Raw genomic sequence first — 22,389 nt, 5'->3', positions numbered from 1 at the left:
GTAATAATCCATGAGTCACACAACAAGGGTGCACCTAGGAAAAGGCAGCATCTTAAACACTGCAGTGAGCACTAGAACACCAACACTCGCATTGTAAAACTAAAGCCAGATCCTGCACAGTCAATTGATCTTGTACAGTCATTGCTAACCGAAAGCCGTGTCCTTTTTATACACACACAACACAGATACACCCTCACCCAATATGGAATAATCACAAACTAAAAATAGAAATATGTAGACAAAAGTTAAACTGAACCAAGAAACCAGACTGCATACAATGCAACACCACAGAAACAGTGACACATGTCCTCTATTACTGTGCAAAATATAAAGACAGTAGATGTAAATTTTAAAAAAACCTGATATATAACAATCACCACTTTACAAATAGAAATAAAACAAATAATGAGAAATAAGAAAATACAATTTTATTGGATTAATCCATTTTTCAATTTGCTTTCAGAGACCAAATCTTTCTTCAAGACAGTACAGTATACATGTTATGGTATCCTATCCTGACCTGAGGAAAGGGGTTTAGTCCCCAAAAAAACTGCCTTATTTCCATTTCCTTTGTATAAACTTTAATCAATAGTTACAATACTACTTGATTCTACGTAAAGCAACAATTTTTTTTTCTACCTTTTGTCGTTTCCTCATGCGGAGATGATGCGGTATATAAACCCAAGATTTAGTTTAGTTTAGTTTAGTTTAGTTTCTGCTTTAATCATCTTCTCTTCACTCTCTTCTTTCTATTCAGCGTTTGTCCTCACTCCCTTCCATGCAACATCTATCATCTCTCTTTGCCCCTTCCACCCAGCCTCTGCCCTCTCTGCCCCTTCCATCTACTGTCCACTCACTCTCTGCCCCTGAATCCACTGTCCACCCTCTCGCCCTTCCTTTCCGATGACAGTCCATCCCTGGTGTTTCCATCTAGGGCAAGAACATGTACAGGAAAAAGATCCTTAAGGAACAACTTTGTTTGATACCAAAAAGAGACCCAAGAAAAGTATAATTAGTCACTCGTGTCCCCCCAAAACACATGACATGCATAGTGACAACACACAAACCTAGAGGACTGGGTAAAACGAGGATCTTGCAGGCCCCATGAACCTTGAAGATCTCTACCTCACATCCTTAAAAATTTGCTTACCTCAAGGGTGAGTGGGAACTGTGGGTGTTAAAATGCCCTGCAGACCCCATGCCACAAAGATGTGCGAGGTCTGTGGGATCCGGGCAATCCTTATTTTACCCATTCCCCAAACTTAGGAAAGTCTATGCATTAAGAGCAATTTTTAAGCTATTTATCCAGATGCTGTTTCCAGAAAAGAAAGGTTTAAATCTATGGGAATACTTATTTTCTTTGATGACTTTTTCAAAGAGAAAGTGCTCAGTGCTCTTAGTTTCATGATGGATGTGGCGTACCAGTTATCAAAGAGAAAGCATTCCCAAGCTTTTCATTGGCCTGAAGTTTTGAAAATAGCCCAGAGAAAACTCGATTTCTGTCATGGAACTACAACTCTACCTTCTTGCAGGACTTGGAAACAGCAGCCGTGCACATAGCCCCGTTTGCGCGATCATTAACTCATACCAACATCTGTGCCCAATGCACAGCATGAAAATCCCTGCATTTCAAAATCATACCATCGTAGGAGCTTCAAGTAGCAGCTCTCATCTGATGATTTGCCAAGATTTTTCCCTGTATTGTAAGGGATAGAATTTTTTTTTTTTTTTTTACACACATAAAAAAACACCTCTCTTCTGAGCTGCACACCTTAAGCACTGCAGTTCAAATAGCAAACAGCACTGGAACTCAGTGAAAAAACTCTCTTTGCTACCCATAGATGCATACAACTGATTAATAATGACTTGCCGTCCTGCCTCCTTTGGGGGTCGATGGGCATTTGCTGTGACTTAGGAAAGATCAGAGCAACTGACCTCCTTCCTTTGCCAGGAAACTCAAGTGGCAGAGGCACAACTTGGATTCTGCTCCCTCTCAAGAAAAAAAAAAATGACGTTACAAACCGAGTAACAATCCAGGAGACCAAAAACTAAACTTTCCCGAGGCAGAAACCCCCCTCCGAGAGAACAAGAGCCAGAAGGCCTTGAGCATGCGCAGATGCTCAAGGCCCAGCCCAGGCAAGAGGTGGAGTTTTCTTTCACTCGCACAAGCAGCAGATGGGGTAAGGAGCATGTTTGGGAGGGCGGGCGGATGACGCTTCCACCACGTGGCTGCGATGAGGTTCTCGCAGGGGGGTGTTTATGGGGGAGGTTTGCGATGCTGGTTAGAGCGGGGGGGGGGGGGGGAAGGGGGTGATGGAGCAGCACCGGTAGCCTCGGGGGGGGGGGGGGGAGGAGAAGGTAGAACGAATCAAAGCGAGTTTCCATTCATTCCTATGGGGAAACTCGCTTTGATATACGAGCAACTTGGTTTACGAGCATGCTTCTGGAACGAACTATGCTCGTAAACCAAGGTTCCACTGTATACGCTTTTCAACTTATTGATAACATGGTAACATAAGTGTCAATAAGGACAATAAGGATATGTGGAGCCAATTTTTTTTTTTTTTTCTTGATCACAATTTTCATGCGATTGTGTGTTGCACATATTTGTTTCAAGGCAACTTAAATGTGTATTGTTACATTTTGATGCATATTAATTGACTTAACATCAATTTGGCAGTTTATGTGAAATAACTTAGAATGCATTACAATTTGTAAGGTGTGCTAAAGACTGCACATCTCTAGGTCACATTAATAAAGACAGATTGGCCCATTTTGTTAATCTCTTTTTTTTTTTTTTTTTGTGGGACAAAACAATTACCAATCAGGGACTTCCTTAGGCTCACTGAGCAATTGAGTCGGTGAGTTTGCATGCCCCAATTCAATTGATAGTGAATCAATTGCTGTTTGAAAATCGGCCAATAGCAATTGAGTCGCTATGTTTAGTGAATTTGGGCCTATGTGACTGGCTCTGAAGCATGGAGCTGATGTGTGTATCTTAAAATGTAAGAGGAGAATGCTCTGACTATATGCTCATTAGTTTGCTACTTGGAATGACAGTAATTTCTATGAAATTTCTTTTCAGAGATTTGTCTGTATTTTCATATGTTATTGCTTATAAATGTTCAGTGTTTCTGATCAAATATACATGTGTTTGGCATTTTAGAGAATGATGCATTGCATTATGTTCCAAGAAAAGACAAGCATTCATACTTTTACCTCAAGTTGTGCATATACTTTTTGGAATCATCCTGAATCAAGCACAGGACATTTATAATTTAATTTTGATTAATTTATAACAATTATGGCTTATAACAATAGATTGCCATGTTTTGAAGTTAACTTGTAAGAACCTAGTATTAAAAATGGCTTTTGGTGATATATATGTTGAAAGGGTAATTCATTCCATATTACAAATTTTCTAAAATTAACATGGTGCATCTTTAATTCAACTAGATGAATAAGGGAATTAAATCGTATATATCAAAATGTATATGAAACGTATTGAAAATAGTGTTTTAGCAGCAGGGAATCATTCATACCACATTAACAGAAACTCTTGACATCACACCATCAATATAATAAAGTATAAAACAACGGAGAAAAATAAACCTCAATTGCGAGAGGCCGGGACCACACAAGTACCCGAGCCAACTCACATCATCACTGATTTATGAAAAAACTCCGTGTACATTTAAATAGATAGTTTTCATTCATGCACAGTTAGTATTTTTCAATGATTTTTTCCAAAGATTTTTTAGTGTGAGCAATGTAAGCAGAGTCCAATATATTAGAACATATTCATAGCATGAACAGGATCCCAAACTAACTACAAAATAGACGAGGGCTACAGCTCAACTTTACGGGTATAAGCAATTGTTGAGGCATGGAGTTTGGAACAAAAGTAAGAGAAAAACATCCACTCATCTGAAGATGCAAAGTGACTCAAAAGATTCTCAATTCTTTATCCCGACAGAAAAGTCTTTCTGTTTTGCCTAGAAGGCTACTTCAGGGGAAAAATCCAATGTCCAAATGTCTCCCGCTTCTTCCAACGCCGCAATTGTAAAGCTGGCTCCTCTCAAAATGGTTCTACAATTGTGGCGTTGGACACGCAAGCAAATGGTCGAGTAACAGACGGGCTCCGTGTCAAACAAGCTCTTATTTCAAAATAAAAAGCTCCAATACCGATATTTTGCCGAAAAAAGCTGTGGTTTGTAAGAAAATGGCATCGGGTAAACAAAATAAAAACGATGCAGGAGCCGGAGGATCGGGTACAAGCAGTAATAAACGATCAAAGCTGGAACCAGGGACACCTTCAAAAGTACTGTTGCCTTCAGAAGGAGATCAAGATATGATGGCAGAAATAAAACAGATCAAAGATATCGTACTGGAAATAAAAAAACAACTTCAAAAGGCAATTGATGATGTTGCCACGCTTACAAAAAGAGTTGATCTAATTGATAACAAAATAACACACTTGGAAGAAAAATCGGAAGAGGTACATGCTGAAGTTATACAAAACAAAAAAGCCTGGAAAGAGATGGAAATAATAAAGAGAGATCTGGAAGATTGTTTGAATAGAGAAAAAAGAAATAATTTAAGGATCATTGGGATGCCGGAAGGAGTGGAAAAAAATGATCCCATTACTTTCTTAGAACAATTCCTTCCAAAAATACTGCCTTTAAAATCCAAGGTGCCTCTTGAAATAGAAAGAGCGCACAGAATACCGGGACAAAAAACAACTACACAAAAAGGACCAAGAACTTTTATTTTTAAATTATTAAGATATCAACATGTTGTTGAAATTTGTCAGCTGGCTAAAGAAAACAAAAATCTAAGATGTCAGGATGCACGTATACATATTGTTCCAGACTTTGCCAGAGAAACTGCCCTAAAAAGAAAACAACTACTTGATTTAAGACTCCAACTATGAGCACTAGGGGCTAGATATGGACTTCTCTACCCAGCGGTGATGAAAGTAACTCTAGGAAATAAAACACAGAACTTCACCGATTCTAAAAAATTAGCAGAATATCTTGAACAATGTGAACAACCAATGACTTCTTAAAGAAAAACTGGGATTATTCAAAATACTTCGATAGGAATAATTTGATATCAAATACTTTTCACTTTGACTTATTTCATTTTAAGATACTTTTTAATACAAAGGAATTCTGAAAATATATAAAAATGAATACACCGTTTAGAACGCTGGAATTTTCAACTTACTTTAAAAAACAACGATGATTACATTCACGATCGTGGAACGGAACTGAAGTACATGCAGACACATCAATGGCTGAATGACGTAATGGAAAGACGAAACATTGACTTACCTAGAAGATACTTATATATGCGAGACTAGAAGATAAACTGAGACAATCTTTTAAAATATATCCTCAGTGCCTTTGTTTCTATGTTCTCCAGAGAAAATAAAAGAAAGGGAAAGAAAATAAAGGAAAGGTAAATGCGCTGGAAATACAGTGGGCGCTGAGTCAACGATAAAAATCTGCGCGAAAACAGGAAGTCTTTCTCCTCAATAAATGATTGCACCGGAAATAAAGAAGATTGGCTGCTTCCACGTTTTACGTCGACGGAGAGTGAGAAGGAAACTCGAGAAGAAAGCTAAAAATAAGGCGTTCAGGTTACCAGAAAAACACGGAACTAAAGACTCTTATATATAAGAATATAAATAGAATAAAATAAACGATTCTAAAGTGAAAACTAATAGTTTATGTTTAAAGAAATATATTTATTGAATGATTATAGAAAGTATATTTGACCCATTTTATTGCAAATATCAGTTTTTAACAGGAAAAAAGAGAAAGGTAAATTGATATATCTATCGAAGATTCTGTATGATTGATTTAGAAATACAAGTAAGTATGTTAGTGAGAATGAGTTATAAAAATTATTTATATTTTGTTTTTAAATATTCTCTTATTTTCTAATTTTAGAATTTTTAGAGAAATGCTTTTTATGAATGGAATTAAAAATGCATGTGAAGATTGATTTAAGTTAATTAAAAGATTCTAATATCTATAGAATATATAAAAAAGGATTGCTTTAAAAATATAAGTAAATATGAATGTGAAAATGAATAAAAAAGAAAGCAAATATATAGAAATTTTAAATTCTGTTAGCAATATATTATGATATATTAAGATATTAATATGGAGTAATAATTACAAAATTTATAATTTTTTAGCTTGTGATGGAGTAATGTCAGACCTGATCTATTTTGTGTTTCCAAGTGTTCGTATATGTATGGGGTGGGGAGGGAGGGAATGGGAGGGTATTAAACTTTAAGGGTTTAGGTAAAGTAGGCAATTTTTGGAATTATCTTATATATGGGAAAATGGAGATCATAAAGAATATTGAAGATGAAATTGTTATATTACAAATTATAATAGTACATGATGAATCTTAAAATAATATCTCTAAATGTTAATGGTCTCAATCACCCGATTAAAAGAAAAAAAGCATTATTATTTTTAAAAAGACAAAATGCTGACATATGCTGCATACAAGAGACCCATCTGTCAAATAATGAATCTATAAAGCTAAAAGGTGATTGGATCAAACAATGTTATTTTTCTTCAGCAATAAGGAAAAAAGCTGGTGTTGCTATATTAATAAATAAAAAATGTTCTGCTTCATTTAAATTTAAGGCAGCTGATCCTCTTGGAAGGTGGGTATATGTGGAAATGGACGTGGGAAATACCACCATGACACTCTTCAATATATATGCCCCTAATTTGAATCAGAATGAATTTTTTAAAACTCTGCAACAATTAATTCTTCCACTTGCTACTTCAAATTTAGTAGTAGCAGGGGATTTCAATGCTGTTATGGATCTACTGATAGATAAATGTCCGAGAAGATTTATAAAATCATTAGGCCTTGATAATTTGGTACAATCTTGTGATTTAAAAGATATTTGGCGTATTCTTCATTTTGATGGTCGGGAATTTTCGTTTTGCTCACAGGTTCATAATTCTTTTTCTAGAATAGATTACATTTTTGTTTCTAATCAATTAGTACATCAAGTCACACAGGCTGTCATTGATCCAATTATACTATCTGATCATGCTGGAGTGTGGATTGAAATTAAAATAATAAATCAGAATGGAAATAGACCTATATGGAGATTAAATAATACATTGCTTACAGATACTGATTTTTGTGAAAATCTTTTGGAAAAAATAAAAGATTATTTTCAAATTAATGATACAGAAGAAATTTCAATAGAGACTTTGTGGGATGCTTTTAAAGCATATATTAGAGGGATAATTATGTCTTATTCAGCTTTGCAAATAAAAAAAGAAAAAAAACAATTTACAGAATTGGAAAAAGTGGTGAAGTCTCTAGAATCAAAATTAATTGAAAAATGGGATTATTTGACACAACAAGAACTTTTAAAAGCTAAAGGTAAATATAATGAAATTTCTTCAAAAATTATTAGAAAAGATTTATTTGTACAGCAAGCTTTGTATTATGGAAATTCGAATAAGGCAGGAAGAATGCTAGCAAATTATCTTAAAGCGAAAAAAAGAAAAACAAAAATAATTGCTATTCAAAATGAGAATGGTGAAATTTTATCTCAAATTGATCCCATTATAAAACAATTTTTAAAATTTTATAAAGATTTGTATTCTTCTGAGCCTTATTCGAAAAAGGAAAAGGATGGTTTAGATTTTTTAAAGTTAATAGAAGGACCAAAAATTCCTGAACATATAAAACGAAGTTTAGAAGAACCAATATCCTTAAAAGAATTAGATACAGCTTTGAAATCCCTTAGGGTTGGATCCGCTCCAGGTGGAGATGGTTATACAGTGGAGTTTTATAAATCATTTCAAAACATTATAATGCCCTATTTATTAAAACTATATCAGACACAACTAAATAAAGGTTGTATTACAGGTACTATGGCTGAATCAATAACTATAGTTTTACCTAAGCCAAATAAAGATCCCACTTTGGTTTCAAATTATAGACCAATTTCTTTAATAAATGTGGATGGAAAAATTTTAACTAAGGCATTAGCATTAAGACTGGCTAAAGCTCTCCCTTTCATTATAGATATGCATCAGACAGGTTTCATTGCTCAAAGACATTCATCTCATAATACTAGACTGGCACATCACATGTTATATTTGACAAAATCCATTAATGACCCAGCATTCTCTATTTCATTAGATGCTGAAAAAGCTTTTGATAGAGTGGAATGGATCTTCATGTTTCAGGCAATGGAATGGTTTGGTATAGGATCTGGATTTATACAAATAATAAAAGCATTGTATAGCTCCCCTGCTGCTAGATTATATATCAATAATAATTTTTCAGAAAGATTTATTCTACAGAGGGGGGTTAGACAAGGATGCCCACTATCTCCTTTGCTTTTTGATATCGTTTTAGAACCCTTGTTATTAGCTATAGAACAGGTAAGGGAGATACAGGATATTCCGCATTCAGATAGAGAATATAAATTATCAGCATATGCGGATGATATTTTACTTTATTTGAGAAATCCGGAAACAACCATTCCAAATTTGCTTGAATTGATTGAAAAATTTGGAAAATTTTCAGGTTATAAAATAAACTGGAATAAATCAGAAGTGCTTCCACTCAATGTACATTGTACAAAAAGTTTATTTGACTCATTTTCTTTTATTTGGAAAGAAGAAGGATTAAAATACTTAGGAATTTGGATTACAAAAACTGTGGATGAGACTATGAAAATTAATGAAAAAAATTTATTACAAAAAGTGTCAGAAATGTGTGAACAATGGAATCCTTTATGCATATCTTGGTGGGGGAGAGTGCAAACTGTAAAAATGATGATATTACCAGTAGTTTGTTACCAAATGGGTATGATACCAATTTTTTTCAGGGGTCTTTTTACAAAAAATTGGATAAGATGTTAACAAAATTTATTTGGCTTGGAAAAACCCCCAGAATTGCTCTAGTATCTTTACAAAGACCAATTGCGGAGGGAGGGGTAAATTTTCCAAATTTTTATAGGTACCATCAAGCCTATATTATGCGTCAGGGTATGTATTGGATCCTCCCAGAGCCCATTGAACATATACCAGATTGGTTCTGGTTAGAATGGAGATTAATGTTTCCTTTACGTCTGAGTCATGTTATCAGTATTCAAATGCCAAGGTTATATAAGGATCACAAAATATTTGTTGATACTTGGAAAACTATAAGATATATAAGTAATCTAACTCCTATTCCAATAACTAAATCAATGACTCAAACAATATGGCTCAATCCAAAGATCAAAGTTGGCAGTTTTAAAATTATCTGGAAACATTGGATGATTGCTGGAATTCGTATTTTAGAGGATGTAATGAATAAAGGTAAACTGCTTGAATTTTCATAATTGCAAAATAAATTTGGTTTGAATAAATCACAATATTTCAGATGGATGCAATTGAAGCAGGCCATTCAGACAGGGTTCTCTGAATGGAAAAACCTTAATAACTATCATAGTATAGAATTCTTATGTTTTCAGATAGATTCCATGGGTCACCAGGCCGCAATGTGGTATAAATTAATATCAGGATTTGTACATAAAAAGAAAAAAAATGGTCTTAGAGATATTTGGAGCATTGAGATTAAGCATCAGATTAATGCATCTCAATGGCCACGACTTTGGTCTTTGAGGTTAAGATGTACATTGTCAGCTTCTATGAGACAAACTTGGTTTTTTATTTTACATAGAGCTTTATGGACCCTCACACGTTTACATAGAATAGATAGCTCTAAATCTAATAGATGCTGGCATTGTCATCTTGAAGCAGGGACATTAGATCATCTTTTATTCTATTGTCCATTCATATTAATATTTTGGAAATCAATTTGGCCTCAAATTAATAGGATGTTAGAAAATCCGGTAGCCTTGACATATGATATGATTTTGTTTGGTACTGCAATTAGAGCTCGAAGTCAAATTTCATCAAATAACAATAAACTTTTATTTATATTGACTGGAGTAGCAGTATAGCAAATTACACATAATTGGAAAAATTATGACAGATTGAACTATAATTTTTGGTGGAACTCAGTTTGCCATATATATAAGATGGAGCGTACATTTGCAACACAAAAAGGATATATGGATAAGTTCAAGAAGATTTGGGGACCATTAATAGATTTTTGCAATGACTGATTTTAATTTTTTCCCATAATAAGATAATGGTTAAAGAAGGGAGGGAGGGAAGGGGTAAGGAATTTATTCTCTTTATTATACATTATAAAAAATATATCATAATGAGTGATAGTCTTATGAGAAATTAACGTGATAAAGGGAGGGAAAAGGGTTCATAATTAAATAATAATTGATAAAATCATTACAATATATATGTTATATAAATTCATAAGAAAAATAATATAAAATATGGTGTATATAAAGTACATTATAGAGATATCAAGTGTATTGTTAAGATAATTGTATGGAAAATTTATAACACTTGTTGATATATGAAAAAATCAATAAAAAAAAACTTAAAACAAAAAAAAAAAGAGTTTCTGTTAATGTGGTATGAATGATTCCCTGCTGCTAAAACACTATTTTCAATACGTTTCATATGCATCTTTAATTCAAACATTTTACTTTCTCTACTCATATTACTAATCTTATGAGATTCTAATGGATGAACAATAATTTTATGATAACATGTTTTAATTGTATTCCACTTTTTCAGATTTGACTAATAAGGTTTAAAATGTGGTTTGATAAATCTTTAAAATTGGATTGATTTGTATTTGACATAATTATATATTCACCACATAATGTCATCAGTAGTCTAAGACAGTAACAAAATGTGGATGAACAGACTTGATGCAAAACATTATCCCCCTAGTTATGAGATATATGTATATGTATATGTATATATATATATATATATATATATATATATATCTCTCTCGGAGAGAACGGAAACCCGAAGGCCTTGAGCATGTGCAGATGCTCAAGGCCTAGCGCAAAGAAAAAGGTAGATCTTTGGGCACTGGCATGTCCTGTGCATTGGTGCCGGTGTCAAATAGGGGTAAGAAATATGATCGGGTGGGTGCCTGGGGGATGCCGGATTGCGGGGGGTGGGGGGTGCGACGCTAGCGGGGGGGGGGGAGGGTGCTCATAAATCGAGACACGCTCGGTTTCCAAGGTGCCGATTTTGCAAATGTTTTGCTCGTCTTGCAAAACACTCGCAAACCGGTGCACTCGTAAACCGAGGTGCCCTGCCCTGCCTCTGGTGCTGTCTCGATATGTAGAGCTATTAACAGTGTCCCTCCCTGAAGAAGACTTGAAACTCGAGTCGGAGGGTCAGGGATAACAGAATAAGAACATAAGAACATAAGAAATGCCTCCGCTGGGTCAGACCTGAGGTCCATCGCGCCCAGCAGTCCGCTTACGCGGCGGCCCAACAGGTCCAGGACCTGTGCAGTAAATTTCTATCTATACCCCTCTATCCCCTTTTCCAGCAGGAATTTGTCTAATCCTTTCTTAAACCCCAGCACCGTACTCTGCCCTATAACGTCCTCTGGAATTGTATTCCAGGTGTCCACCACACGTTGTGTAAAGAAGAACTTCCTAGCATTTGTTTTGAATTTGCCCCCTTTCAACTTTTCCGAATGCCCTCTTGTTTTTTTTTATTTTCTGAAAGTTTGAAGAATCTGTCCCTCTCTACTCTCTCTATGCCCTTCATGATCTTGTAAGTCTCTATCATATCCCCTCTTAATCTTCTCTTTTCCAGAGAAAAGAGTCCCAGTTTTTCCAATCTCTCAGCGTATGAAAGGCTTTCCATCCCCTTAATCAGTCGTGTCGCTCTCCTCTGAACTCTCTCGAGTAATGCCATATCCTTCTTAAGGTACGGTGACCAATACTGGACGCAGTACTCAAGATGTGGACGCACCATTGCCCGATACAGCGGCAGGATAACTTCTTTCGTTCTGGTTGTAATACCCTTCTTGATTATACCTAGCATGTTCCCTCTAAGCTGAGCAGGTGTCCTCCAGCTGCATTGCTACCACTAGGGGGTGGAATATTTTCAGTCGCTAAGGACAGGTATGTTCCCTGGAGTCCTGCAGAACTTGCCTGTCCCTCACAATTGAAAAATGTGACAGTAAAACAGCACCCTCTATTGGTGAGACTGTGGGTGGAGGACTCCTGCTCAGCTTAGAGGGAACAGTGCTTAGCATTCTATTCGCTCTCTTAGCGGCAATAAAGAAAATGTCCGACTGATATTCACAGGCATTTGTCACTTTAACACCTCTTGAGGTTTAGCAGCAGTCGTCAATCCATCCTTTTCAGATAAGTTATACGTTTTTTTAGTTTTTACCTTCATTTATTGATTTTGTGTTGGTCTTGGAATCGGATGGGAAAGGGGACAGTGAAGGCGATGATGGTCCCCCAGCTAACCTCAGTTCGGTGTCATCACTGAATCACGGGTTATAGGGTCTGAGCTATTCACAATCTAAACACAATATTTGTAATATTTATACATTTTAACTAATTTTTCAGAGCTGTGGTTGCTGACATTATTTATCGGAGTGGTAATATCACAGAGGATTATTTGATATCTCCCAATTACAGTTATAATCATATCAATTTACATAAATTTAATTATTATTGTTGGGTTATATATCTGGAGATAGATAGAGATTAAAGTATTTTCATTGAATGTCAATGGCCTTATCCATCAAATAAAAAGGAAAAAAAATGGTTATATTTGGAATGGCAACTCATGTTTCCTTTATATTTGTCTCATGTTCTCAGTATCTTAGATGCCTAGAATATACAAAGAGAACAGAATATTAATGGATATTTGGAAAACATTGTGTTTTGTCAGTAACTTAACACCTAACCCTATACACAAATCAACAAATCAGTCTATATGGCTAAACTCCAAGATTCAAATTGGCGGATTTAAAGTCGTGTGGAACAGTGTTCCCGCTAAGCTGCGCTGGCGTGCGCTGGCGCACAAAATATTAGGTCGCAGCGCACAAGTTTCTCGTCACAGCGCAGGACCGGCAAGATTGACTCATTTGAACTTCTGCAAGATCAGCATCGGAAGCGTGCGCTGGGCCGGAGAGATCTTGGGGAGCCTCCGACAGTGGCTTTCTCCCCTCTCTGCAGCTCTCCTTTACTTCCCAGCGCAGCGATTCACGAAGGCAGCCTCGGGGCTTTTGCTGAGTCGCGGCTGCCTCTGATGATGCAACTTCCTCTTTCCTCAGAGGCGGCGCGACACAACAAAGGACCCGAGGCTGCCTTCGTGAATCGCTGCGCTGGGAAGTAAGAAGAGCTGCTGGGAGGGGAGAAAACCACTATCAGTCTGGGAAGCTGCTGGGCAGGGGAAAAAAGGGACAGCTGCTACTGGAAAGGGAGAAGGAGAGATGCTTCTGGGAGGGGAGGAGGGAAAGGAATCTGGGAAGCTGCTGGGCAAGGAAAAAAAGGGACAGCTGCTACTGGAGAGGGAGAAGAAGGAGAGATGCTTCTGGGAGGGGAGGAGGGAAAGGAATCTGGGAAGCTGCTGGGCTAGGAAAAAAAGGGACAGCTGCTACTGGAGAGGGAGAAGGAGACGGAGAGATGCTTCTGGGAGGGGAGGAGGGAAAGGAATCTGGGAAGCTGCTGGGCTAGGAAAAAAAGGGACAGCTGCTACTGGAGAGGGAGAAGAAGGAGAGATGCTTCTGGGAGGGGAGGAGGGAAAGGAATCTGGGAAGCTGCTGGGCAAGGAAAAAAAAAGGGACAGCTGCTACTGGAGAGGGAGACGGAGAGATGCTGCTGGGAGGGGAGGAAGGGAAGAGAGTTACTGCTGGACAGGAGGCTGGGAGAAAGAAAGAAAGGGGGCAGGCAGGGAAACAGAAGGAAAGAAGAGAAACAGAAAAAAAGAAAGAAAGGTCAGGGAGAGAGGAAGAAAAAGTTGGGGGAGGGAATGAGGTGTGGAGGAGAGAAAGCATACAGGCTGATAGAAGGGAAGAAAGATTGGATGCACAGTCAGAAGAAGAAAGTGCAACCAGAAATCACCAGACAAGGTAGGAAAAATGATTTTATTTTAAATTTAGCAAAGTGGAGGCAGTATTACCACAGTTTTCAAAGGAATTTGCCCAAATAACTTAATAGTTAACTGGGTAAATTCCCAGAGATGAAAACTTCCCTTCACTTACTATGCACAGTTCTGAATTTATATCTGCTGTCTATATTTTACAATATGGTCCCCTTTTACTAAACCGCAATAGTGGTTTTTAGCGCAGGGAGCCTATGAGCGTCAAGAGCAGCGCTGGGCATTCAGCGCAGCTCCCTGCGCTAAAAACTGCTATTGTGGTTTAATAAAAAGGATGGAGGGTATATTTGTCTATTTTTGTATGCTATAAAAACCAAATACAGAGAGATATCATTTCATCCCTACAATTTCTGTGTTCTTAAAAATATTATTTAACGTTATTTAATTTAGCGTGTAGGCCTAAAATTCCTTTGAATACCTCGTCCTCATGTATCAGCAACTTTGACAACATATTTATTTGGCTCATAACTTGCTGGCGCCCGATATTTTTAGCTCACAGTGAAAAACGTTTGCTCACAACACCCGCCCGCTTAGAGGGAACACTGGTGTGGAAGCATTGGATTATTGCTGGTATACGGATTTTAGATGATGTTATTTCAAATGATAAACTGCTTGATTTTTCACAGTTGCAACATAAATATGGTCTTAATAATTCACAAAGCTTTAGATGGTTGTAACAGAAACAGGCTATTCAGGAGGGGTTCCCTGAATGGAAAAATCTCAATAATCAGTATAGTCTGGAATTCTTATGCTTTCAGGCAGATTTCTTGGGACACCAGGCCGCACAGTGGTATAAATTGATTTCTGGATTTACAAACAAAAAGCCAAAGACTGGTCTTAGAGACATTTGGAGCATTGAGATTAAGCATCAAATTTCTGCATCTCAATGGCCACGAATTTAGTCTTGAAGAATAAGATGTACAATGTCCACATCTTTGAGACAAACTTGGTTCTTTTTGTTACATAGAGCATTTTGGACCCCAGTTCGATTACAAAAGTTAGATAGCTCTAAGTCAGTGTTTTTCAACCTTTTTTGGGCAAAGGCACACTTGTTTCATGAAAAAAATCACGAGGCACACCACCATTAGAAAATGTTAAAAAATTTAACTCTCTGCCTATATTGACTATATATAAAGTAATTCTCTTGAATAGGAATCAAATAAACACAAAGAAAGTATTTTATAATTACTTTATTATGAAATAAAAATTATAAAAATTATAAAATACTTTATTCAGTGCGAAACCTGGGCCTGTTTGGCTGAACACAAAGCTGATATTCTGGCTGGAATCGAAGAAAGACACACACGTAGCTCTTCGTCAACAGCTCTCAGTCTCTCTCTGTATTTGGTTTTTATAGCATACAAAAATAGACAAATATACCCTCCATCCTTTTTATTAAACCACAATAGCAGTTTTTAGCGCAGGGAGCTGCGCTGAATGCCCAGCGCTGCTCTTGACGCTCATAGGCTCCCTGCGCTAAAAACCACTATTGCGGTTTAGTAAAAGGGGACCATATTGTAAAATATAGACAGCAGATATAAATTCAGAACTGTGCATAGTAAGTGAAGGGAAGTTTTCATCTCTGGGAATTTACCCAGTTAACTATTAAGTTATTTGGGCAAATTCCTTTGAAAACTGTGGTAATACTGCCTCCACTTTGCTAAATTTAAAATAAAATCATTTTTCCTACCTTGTCTGGTGATTTCTGGTTGCACTTTCTTCTTCTGACTGTGCATCCAATCTTTCTTCCCTTCTATCAGCCTGTATGCTTTCTCTCCTCCACACCTCATTCCCTCCCCCAACTTTTTCTTCCTCTCTCCCTGACCTTTCTTTCTTTTTTTCTGTTTCTCTTCTTTCCTTCTGTTTCCCTGCCTGCCCCCTTTCTTTCTTTCTTTCTCCCTGCCGTTCCCCAAGCCACTGCCACTGCCGCTGCCATCGGGGAACAGGACCCACCAATGGATAACAGGCCCCAAAGCCGACGCCGACGCATGCTCTCCCTGACGTCAATTCTACAATCGGAGAGGAAGTTCCGCCCAGCCAGGCAGCGATTGGCTGGCCCGAACTTCCTCTCCGACTGCAGAATTGACGTCGGGGAGAAGAAGACTTATCGGCTCGATAGATTTTAGATCGCCAAGACAAAGTGAGTCCTGGGTGATCGACTCACTTTGCCTTGGCGAGCTACTGGCGCCTCTGCCTCGGGCCCCCTGTCAGCTCCGGGCCCGGCGGCCCTGCGGCACACCAGGCAACATCTCGCGGCACACTAGTGTGCCGCGGAACAGCGGTTGAAAAACACTGCTCTAAGTCTAATAGATGCTGGCATTGTAATCTGGAAGCAGGGACTTTGGATCATTTAATATTTTATTGTCCCTGTATTATGGCCTTTTGGAAATCAATTTGGTCTCAAATTAATTGTTTACTAGAAAACCATGTAGCATTATCCTACGATACAATTCTGTTCGGTATGTCAGTGAGAACAAGAAGTCAAATTTCATCTAGCAATAATAAACTTTTATTGATTATGACAGGAGTCGCCATACAACATATCACCAGTAATTGGAAAAATTACAGTAGACTTAATTATACTTTCTGGTGGAATTCGATATGCCACATTTACAAAATGGAAAGAACATTGGCAAATTATTGCAATGATTAGACATCATTTTACACTGAAAGTAATATTTATACATAGGGGGGAGGGAGGATGGTATAAAGTTTTATTCAAAGATTTAATCAATAGATAAGAATATAATATTTATAAGATATTTTTGATTAAAATATTTGTGGGTAAGGTGGGTGGGGAGGGAATAAATTTATGTATTTAAGATGATAAAGAAATTCAAGTAATATGTACAAGTTTTTAATGATGTAATATTGTATAATTGATGTAAGATGGAAAAATGAATAAAGAATTTGAAAAAAAAAAAGAATTAATAATCATTGAGGACTCTTTTTAATTGTTACATTGTATCGCATTGTCCTTGGTGACACATTTGGTTATTAAGTATCCTTGGTGTCTTGTGTATCCCTCTTATTTGAACACACTCTAGGTCTGATTAGCAGCTATAATACAGACTGAGGAGATCCAGCACATTTAAGAGTGAGGAAAGGCAGAGCAAAAGAATATGTAAATGAGGCGCTCTACACACTTCGCAATCAAGGAGGGCTAAAACCCGTTGATCAAGACTTATGTTCCTATCTACTTGCTATTGACTGACAAAGTTTACAGGCTAAAACATTGTAAACATAAATGAAAAAGGATTGAAGATTGATGTTAAAATTTCTAACTTATTTGCCTTTGCCATTTAAAAAAGTGTATTATTAAATGTTTTACCTACAGACATTCCTCTTCTTCCTTCTATTACATCATTGAGTCTTGATGAGAGTGAAGAAAAAAATGGACCTTTTGTAGTTCACTGGCTTAATAACAAAGAACTGCATTTCACACTCTCGATGGAGGTTTTCTTACAGCAATTTAAAAAGAGTGTCGAGCAGCAGTTTTCAGAGACCAGTACAGAGGATTCTAACCAGATTGATGGGAAATCTGATGAAGGTAACTAGACTGTATAGCAGGAAGACATGTCATGCTTTTGCATAGAAACTATTGCATTGCTCATATCAGGCTTCTACAAATTTTCGTAAGACTTAGGAGCCAACCCAAGAATCTAGAAGCCAGATCTGGAACAATTAGAATTTATGTATATATGGATACTTATGGATTGGCCAAGGTGATATACAGCACTGTGCGCTGTGAAAGAGGTTTCAGTTTAATGAATTTTGTGAAAAACATTCAGATCAAAGGTAGGTGCTGGAAGGAAAACCCTGGCCTACATTTCCATCGCTTACCTTTGCTGGAGGTGTGATTCTGTACCCGGTGCCACCCGGTGATTGGCAGCCGTTTTTAAGGCAGCTACCAACAACTGTACCAATTACAGAATTCAGGCCATAATGCTCCAGCATGGCAGGAGGAGGAGCTACACAGCTGCAGGTTGAGCTGCTTCCTTCACTGTTGCTTTAATCCCTGGCTGTTCCTTTAAACTGCCCAGCTGTATGGAGGCCCACAAGGCTTGAAGGAACAGTTAGGCTCAGGTGGCAGAAGAGCAGGAAGCTGCCTGATGTGCAGCTCCTTCTCTTGCTACAATGGAGTAGTGACTGTGGAAGGAGGAGAGGTCTGGAAAAAATGTGGATGGAGTGGGGGAGCTGGAAAAAAAGTGGATGGAGTTTTGGGGAAGGCTGGGAAAAAAGGTTGATGTAGGGTGTGTTATATATGTGTCATGGAAATGGAGTAGAGGTCTGCAGGAAGATATATGGGAAACTGCTGTGGTGGTAGTTTCTAAGTTTTATTTACACTTGATTTACCACATTGGTAATAACATCTATGTAGTTTACATGTTAAAATAATATTGGGAGGGATGCTGGTCCTTATGATAGGAGACCTTTTCACAAAAATACAAATAAAAGCAGCAGTTCCAGTCCTGACAACCCCTTCCCTCCCTCTGTTCCCAATGCAGTAAAGCCCGGTCCTGACAACTCCCTCCGTCCTGAAGCAGCAGAGCCGGTCCTGACAACCCCTCTCCCTCACTCCCTTCCCACACACCACTCTCCCTCACTCCCTTCCCACACACCACACGCTGCTAGCCAGTGAGCAGAGGAAGCACCAGTAAACAGCTTCTGGCCAGCCCTGACAGGACCTTTACTCACATATCAATATTACCTGCCTACTGAAAATGTATTTGCTTTTGAGTGGGCTCTGCATTTTTATTATAAAGTCTTATACTTCAGTCTAGCTTCAGCCCCCAAGAGTCTTCATGAAACACCTAGTGGTAGTGACTGCAATCCTTTGCCCATGTGGGTTTCACACATTTCCTTATCAAGATGACTGGTTGATCAAGGTCTCATTATCAGAAGTTCAGTATGTCGTCATCTCAAAAATTTGTGTACTGGAACTCCTGGGGTTTGCAGTGAACTACCAGAAACCACATCTATAACCAACTCAAACCTTAGAATTCTTAGGAGCTCTCTTGGACACTACTCAATGTCAAGCTTTTCTACCTCAGCAGAGAGTCAACAATCTACTTCACCTGTGTCGGACAGTCTCCTTCGTACCACATACAACTGCACTTCAAATTCTACAACATCTGAATCACATTGTTTCAACAGTTCACATCACTCTGTTCACTTCTATGCCTCAGATTTTCCCAGTGGAGTCTCTCGATCCAATGGTTATAAGCCACTGGATCTCTATCTGCACTAATACAAGTAACTTCAGACCTTCACTCTTTCCAATGGTGGATGCTTCTGTCCAATCTTTCCAGAGGCCTCAACTTCTAGCCTCCTCCACATCAGAAGCTACTCACTAATTATGCTTCCATGCTAGGCTTGGGAGCCTATCTCGATGGTCTCCACTCTGAGTCTGGACACCTCATGAAAAATCCCTCCATATCAATCTTCTGGAGCTTTGAACAATTCACAACTCCCTCTACGTTTTTGAGGATTGCTTGCAGGACGATACAGTCTTTATATTCACCAAGAATCAAGTTGCTATGTTCTTGAACAAACAAGGAGACACAGGGTCTAACCTCTCTGAAAGGAAGTGATAGAAATTTAGACTTGGGCAATTGCTTGCAGCATACCTCTCAGAGCAGTTCATCTGGTTGGGAAGCAAAACATTTTAGCAGACAAACTTAGCAGACTCCTTCAACCTCATGAATGATCTCACAAAACATCTACCTTATGACAGAACTTCTCAGATTGGGAGACCCTCAAAATAGATCTCTTTGCTTCAGCCCACAGCAAACTTCGACTCTTTTGTTCCAGACTATAATCTCTCAATCACCTCAGTTGGAAACCTTCTGTTGATCTGGCGAAACAAATTTCTATAAGCATTTACTCTAATACATTTAATCGAGAAAACTCTACTCAACTTTCGCCAAGATGGGGAACCATAACCCTCATCGCGCCCCTTTGGCCACGTCAACCTTGGTTCCCACTCCTCTACTGTTCAGGAATCCATCACATTTCAACCTTTTCCAACATTACACAAAGGCTCTCTCCTCCATCCTAATCTACCGTGTTTCCCCAAAAATAAGACACCGTCTTATATTTTTTTGGGCCCAAAAAAGGCACCTGGTCTTATTTTCATGGATATCTTATTTTTTTCAAGTACAATGATCATCTCTCCCTTCCTCTCCTCCATCCCAATTCTTCCTATTTCCTTTCTCTCCCCCACATGTGCAGTATCTTTCTATCCCTCCCTCCCATCCCTTGTGCAGCAGAACCCTTGCAGCTTCTATCCTTCCTTTCCTCCCATCCCCCATGTAGCATCTTTCTATCCCCTGCCGCCATGCACCCCACTGTCCCCTCCCCCATCCCCTTTCCCTGCCACCCATCTCTCTCCCATCTGAACCACGAGACAGAAATAAATGTACCTTATAACAAACTGGCAGCTTCTGCAACAATCTAGACAGGCTGCTTTGTGGCCTGGGCCATTTTTCTGCCGCATCACTGATGATATCATCAGCTGCTGATGCTGCCGGTTTGTTATAAGGTATTTATTTCTGTCTCACAGTTCAGATGGGAGGGAGAGAAGGGTCGGGGTAGGTGGGAGAGAGTGCTGCCGCTGCCGGCGACTAGGGCTTATTTTTGGGGGTAGGGCTTATATTAAAACCTACCCCAAAAATCATGCTAGGGCTTATTTTCAGGGTAGGTCTTATTTTCGGGGAAACACGGTATGTTCAATTGCATGGTATTTCTCTCTGAATGAGTAAATACCTTTCATATCGGCTATCATCAAAGCTTCCAAATAACCTTCCACACAACAATGTTTCCAGTTCAAATGGACTCACTTCAGTATCTGGTGTGACCTCCATTTTCTGGATCCCATCACTTGTCCTCTTTCTATTCTGGAATAGCTTTTCCACCTTTCTAGTTCTGGCCTAAAGAATGTTGGAAATTCTTTTTTACAGAGAGGGTGGTTGATGCCTGTAATATCCTCCCGAGAGAGGTGGTAGAGATGAAAACAGTGATGGAATTCAAAAAAGCATGGGATGAATACTGTGGATCTCTAATTAGAAAATTAATGGTATAAATTGAAGAAACTAGGACTGCTACTGGGCAGACTTTCACGGTCTGTGCCCCGTATATGGCAGTTTGATTTAGGATGGGCTGGGGAGGGTTTTGATGGGAACTCTAGTAATTTGGAACATGATGGGCAGGTTTGTATCCTGCAAATGATGAGATGGTTCAGATAGGCTGGAGTGAACTATGATACTGAGCTCCAACATTAATTCCAGTAGTTGAAACCCATGGACAGTACCAGGCAGTGACGTACCTAGGGTATGTGGCACCCGGGGCCCATCATTTTTTGACACCCCCCCATGTAAAAAAATATTTTTTGTAATAACCATGAAAAATAAATGGTCATAATAGAAACAGGCACTGAAAATGTTCTTTTATTGAACCTCATATATGTAACCATTGATCCAAACATAACATAAATTATGTCTGAATTGTCATGACATCAGAAGTACATATGGAGTAGTTGCAGGTGATGCTTGGGACAGTTCTGATTGTGTTAGTTCGGTTTTATGTGTTTTTGAATAGAAGGGTTTTTATTTCTTTTTTGAAGGTTTTGTAGTCTGTGGTCGAGGTCAATAGGTTGTAGAGTTGGGGGTCGAGTGTTAGGAGGTTGTCGAACAGTTTTTTTTTCTTTTGACGATTTTGGTTGGCGGGTGTGTGAATGGTGCGTGAGTTCTCCTATGTCTGGTTGAAGTGGATTTAATTATTTAGCTGAAGAAATTAGTAAACCCCCCCCATTCCACACACATTAATTCTCTTCCATTTTTGTTCCCATTCTAAAAAACACTGATAAGTTCCCAGAAAAAAATACATTAAAATAAGAAGTGAAAACAAAGGCCCCCTACAGATGAGAACATAACATAAGAATAGCCTAACTGGGTCAGACCAATGGTCCATCATGCCCAGTAGCCCATTCTCATGGTAACCAATCCAGGTCACTAGTACCTGGTCAAAACCCAAAGAGTAGCATCATTCCATGCCACCGTTCCAGGGCAAGCAGACACTTCCCCCATGTCTTAATAACAAGACTATGGACTTTATCTCCAGGAATTTGTCCAAACCTTTCTTAAAATCAGCTACACTATCTGCTTTTACCATAACTTCTGTCCACTTCATTTTTAAGCTTAGTTCTTTCCTTCCAAACAGAGACCTTGCTAGATGTCCAATACAGAAAGAACAAGGTAACTTCACAAGGACTTAGCTGTGCAGGAAATGTGAATCTCCTCATACACCCACCATATAG

General features: G+C 38.3%; 1 protein-coding gene across 2 annotated transcripts in view; it reads left to right on the top strand.

The window, feature by feature from the left end:
- DMXL1 (Dmx like 1) overlaps positions 1 to 22,389 on the top strand; it is a 367,266-nt gene that overhangs the window by 87,559 nt on the left and 257,318 nt on the right. For both annotated transcript variants that reach the window (XM_033929039.1, XM_033929038.1), the window contains exon 10: positions 17,410 to 17,622. In XM_033929039.1, coding sequence (XP_033784930.1) covers positions 17,410 to 17,622 — 213 coding nt within the window. The remainder of the gene's footprint in view (positions 1 to 17,409; positions 17,623 to 22,389) is intronic.

The sequence above is a fragment of the Geotrypetes seraphini genome, chromosome 1 (assembly GCF_902459505.1).
Source record: "Geotrypetes seraphini chromosome 1, aGeoSer1.1, whole genome shotgun sequence".
In the NCBI taxonomy this organism is placed as follows: Eukaryota; Metazoa; Chordata; class Amphibia; order Gymnophiona; family Dermophiidae; genus Geotrypetes; species Geotrypetes seraphini.
The sequence above is the reverse complement of the archived record's forward strand: the minus strand, read 5'-3'. Positions and strand labels throughout refer to the sequence as shown.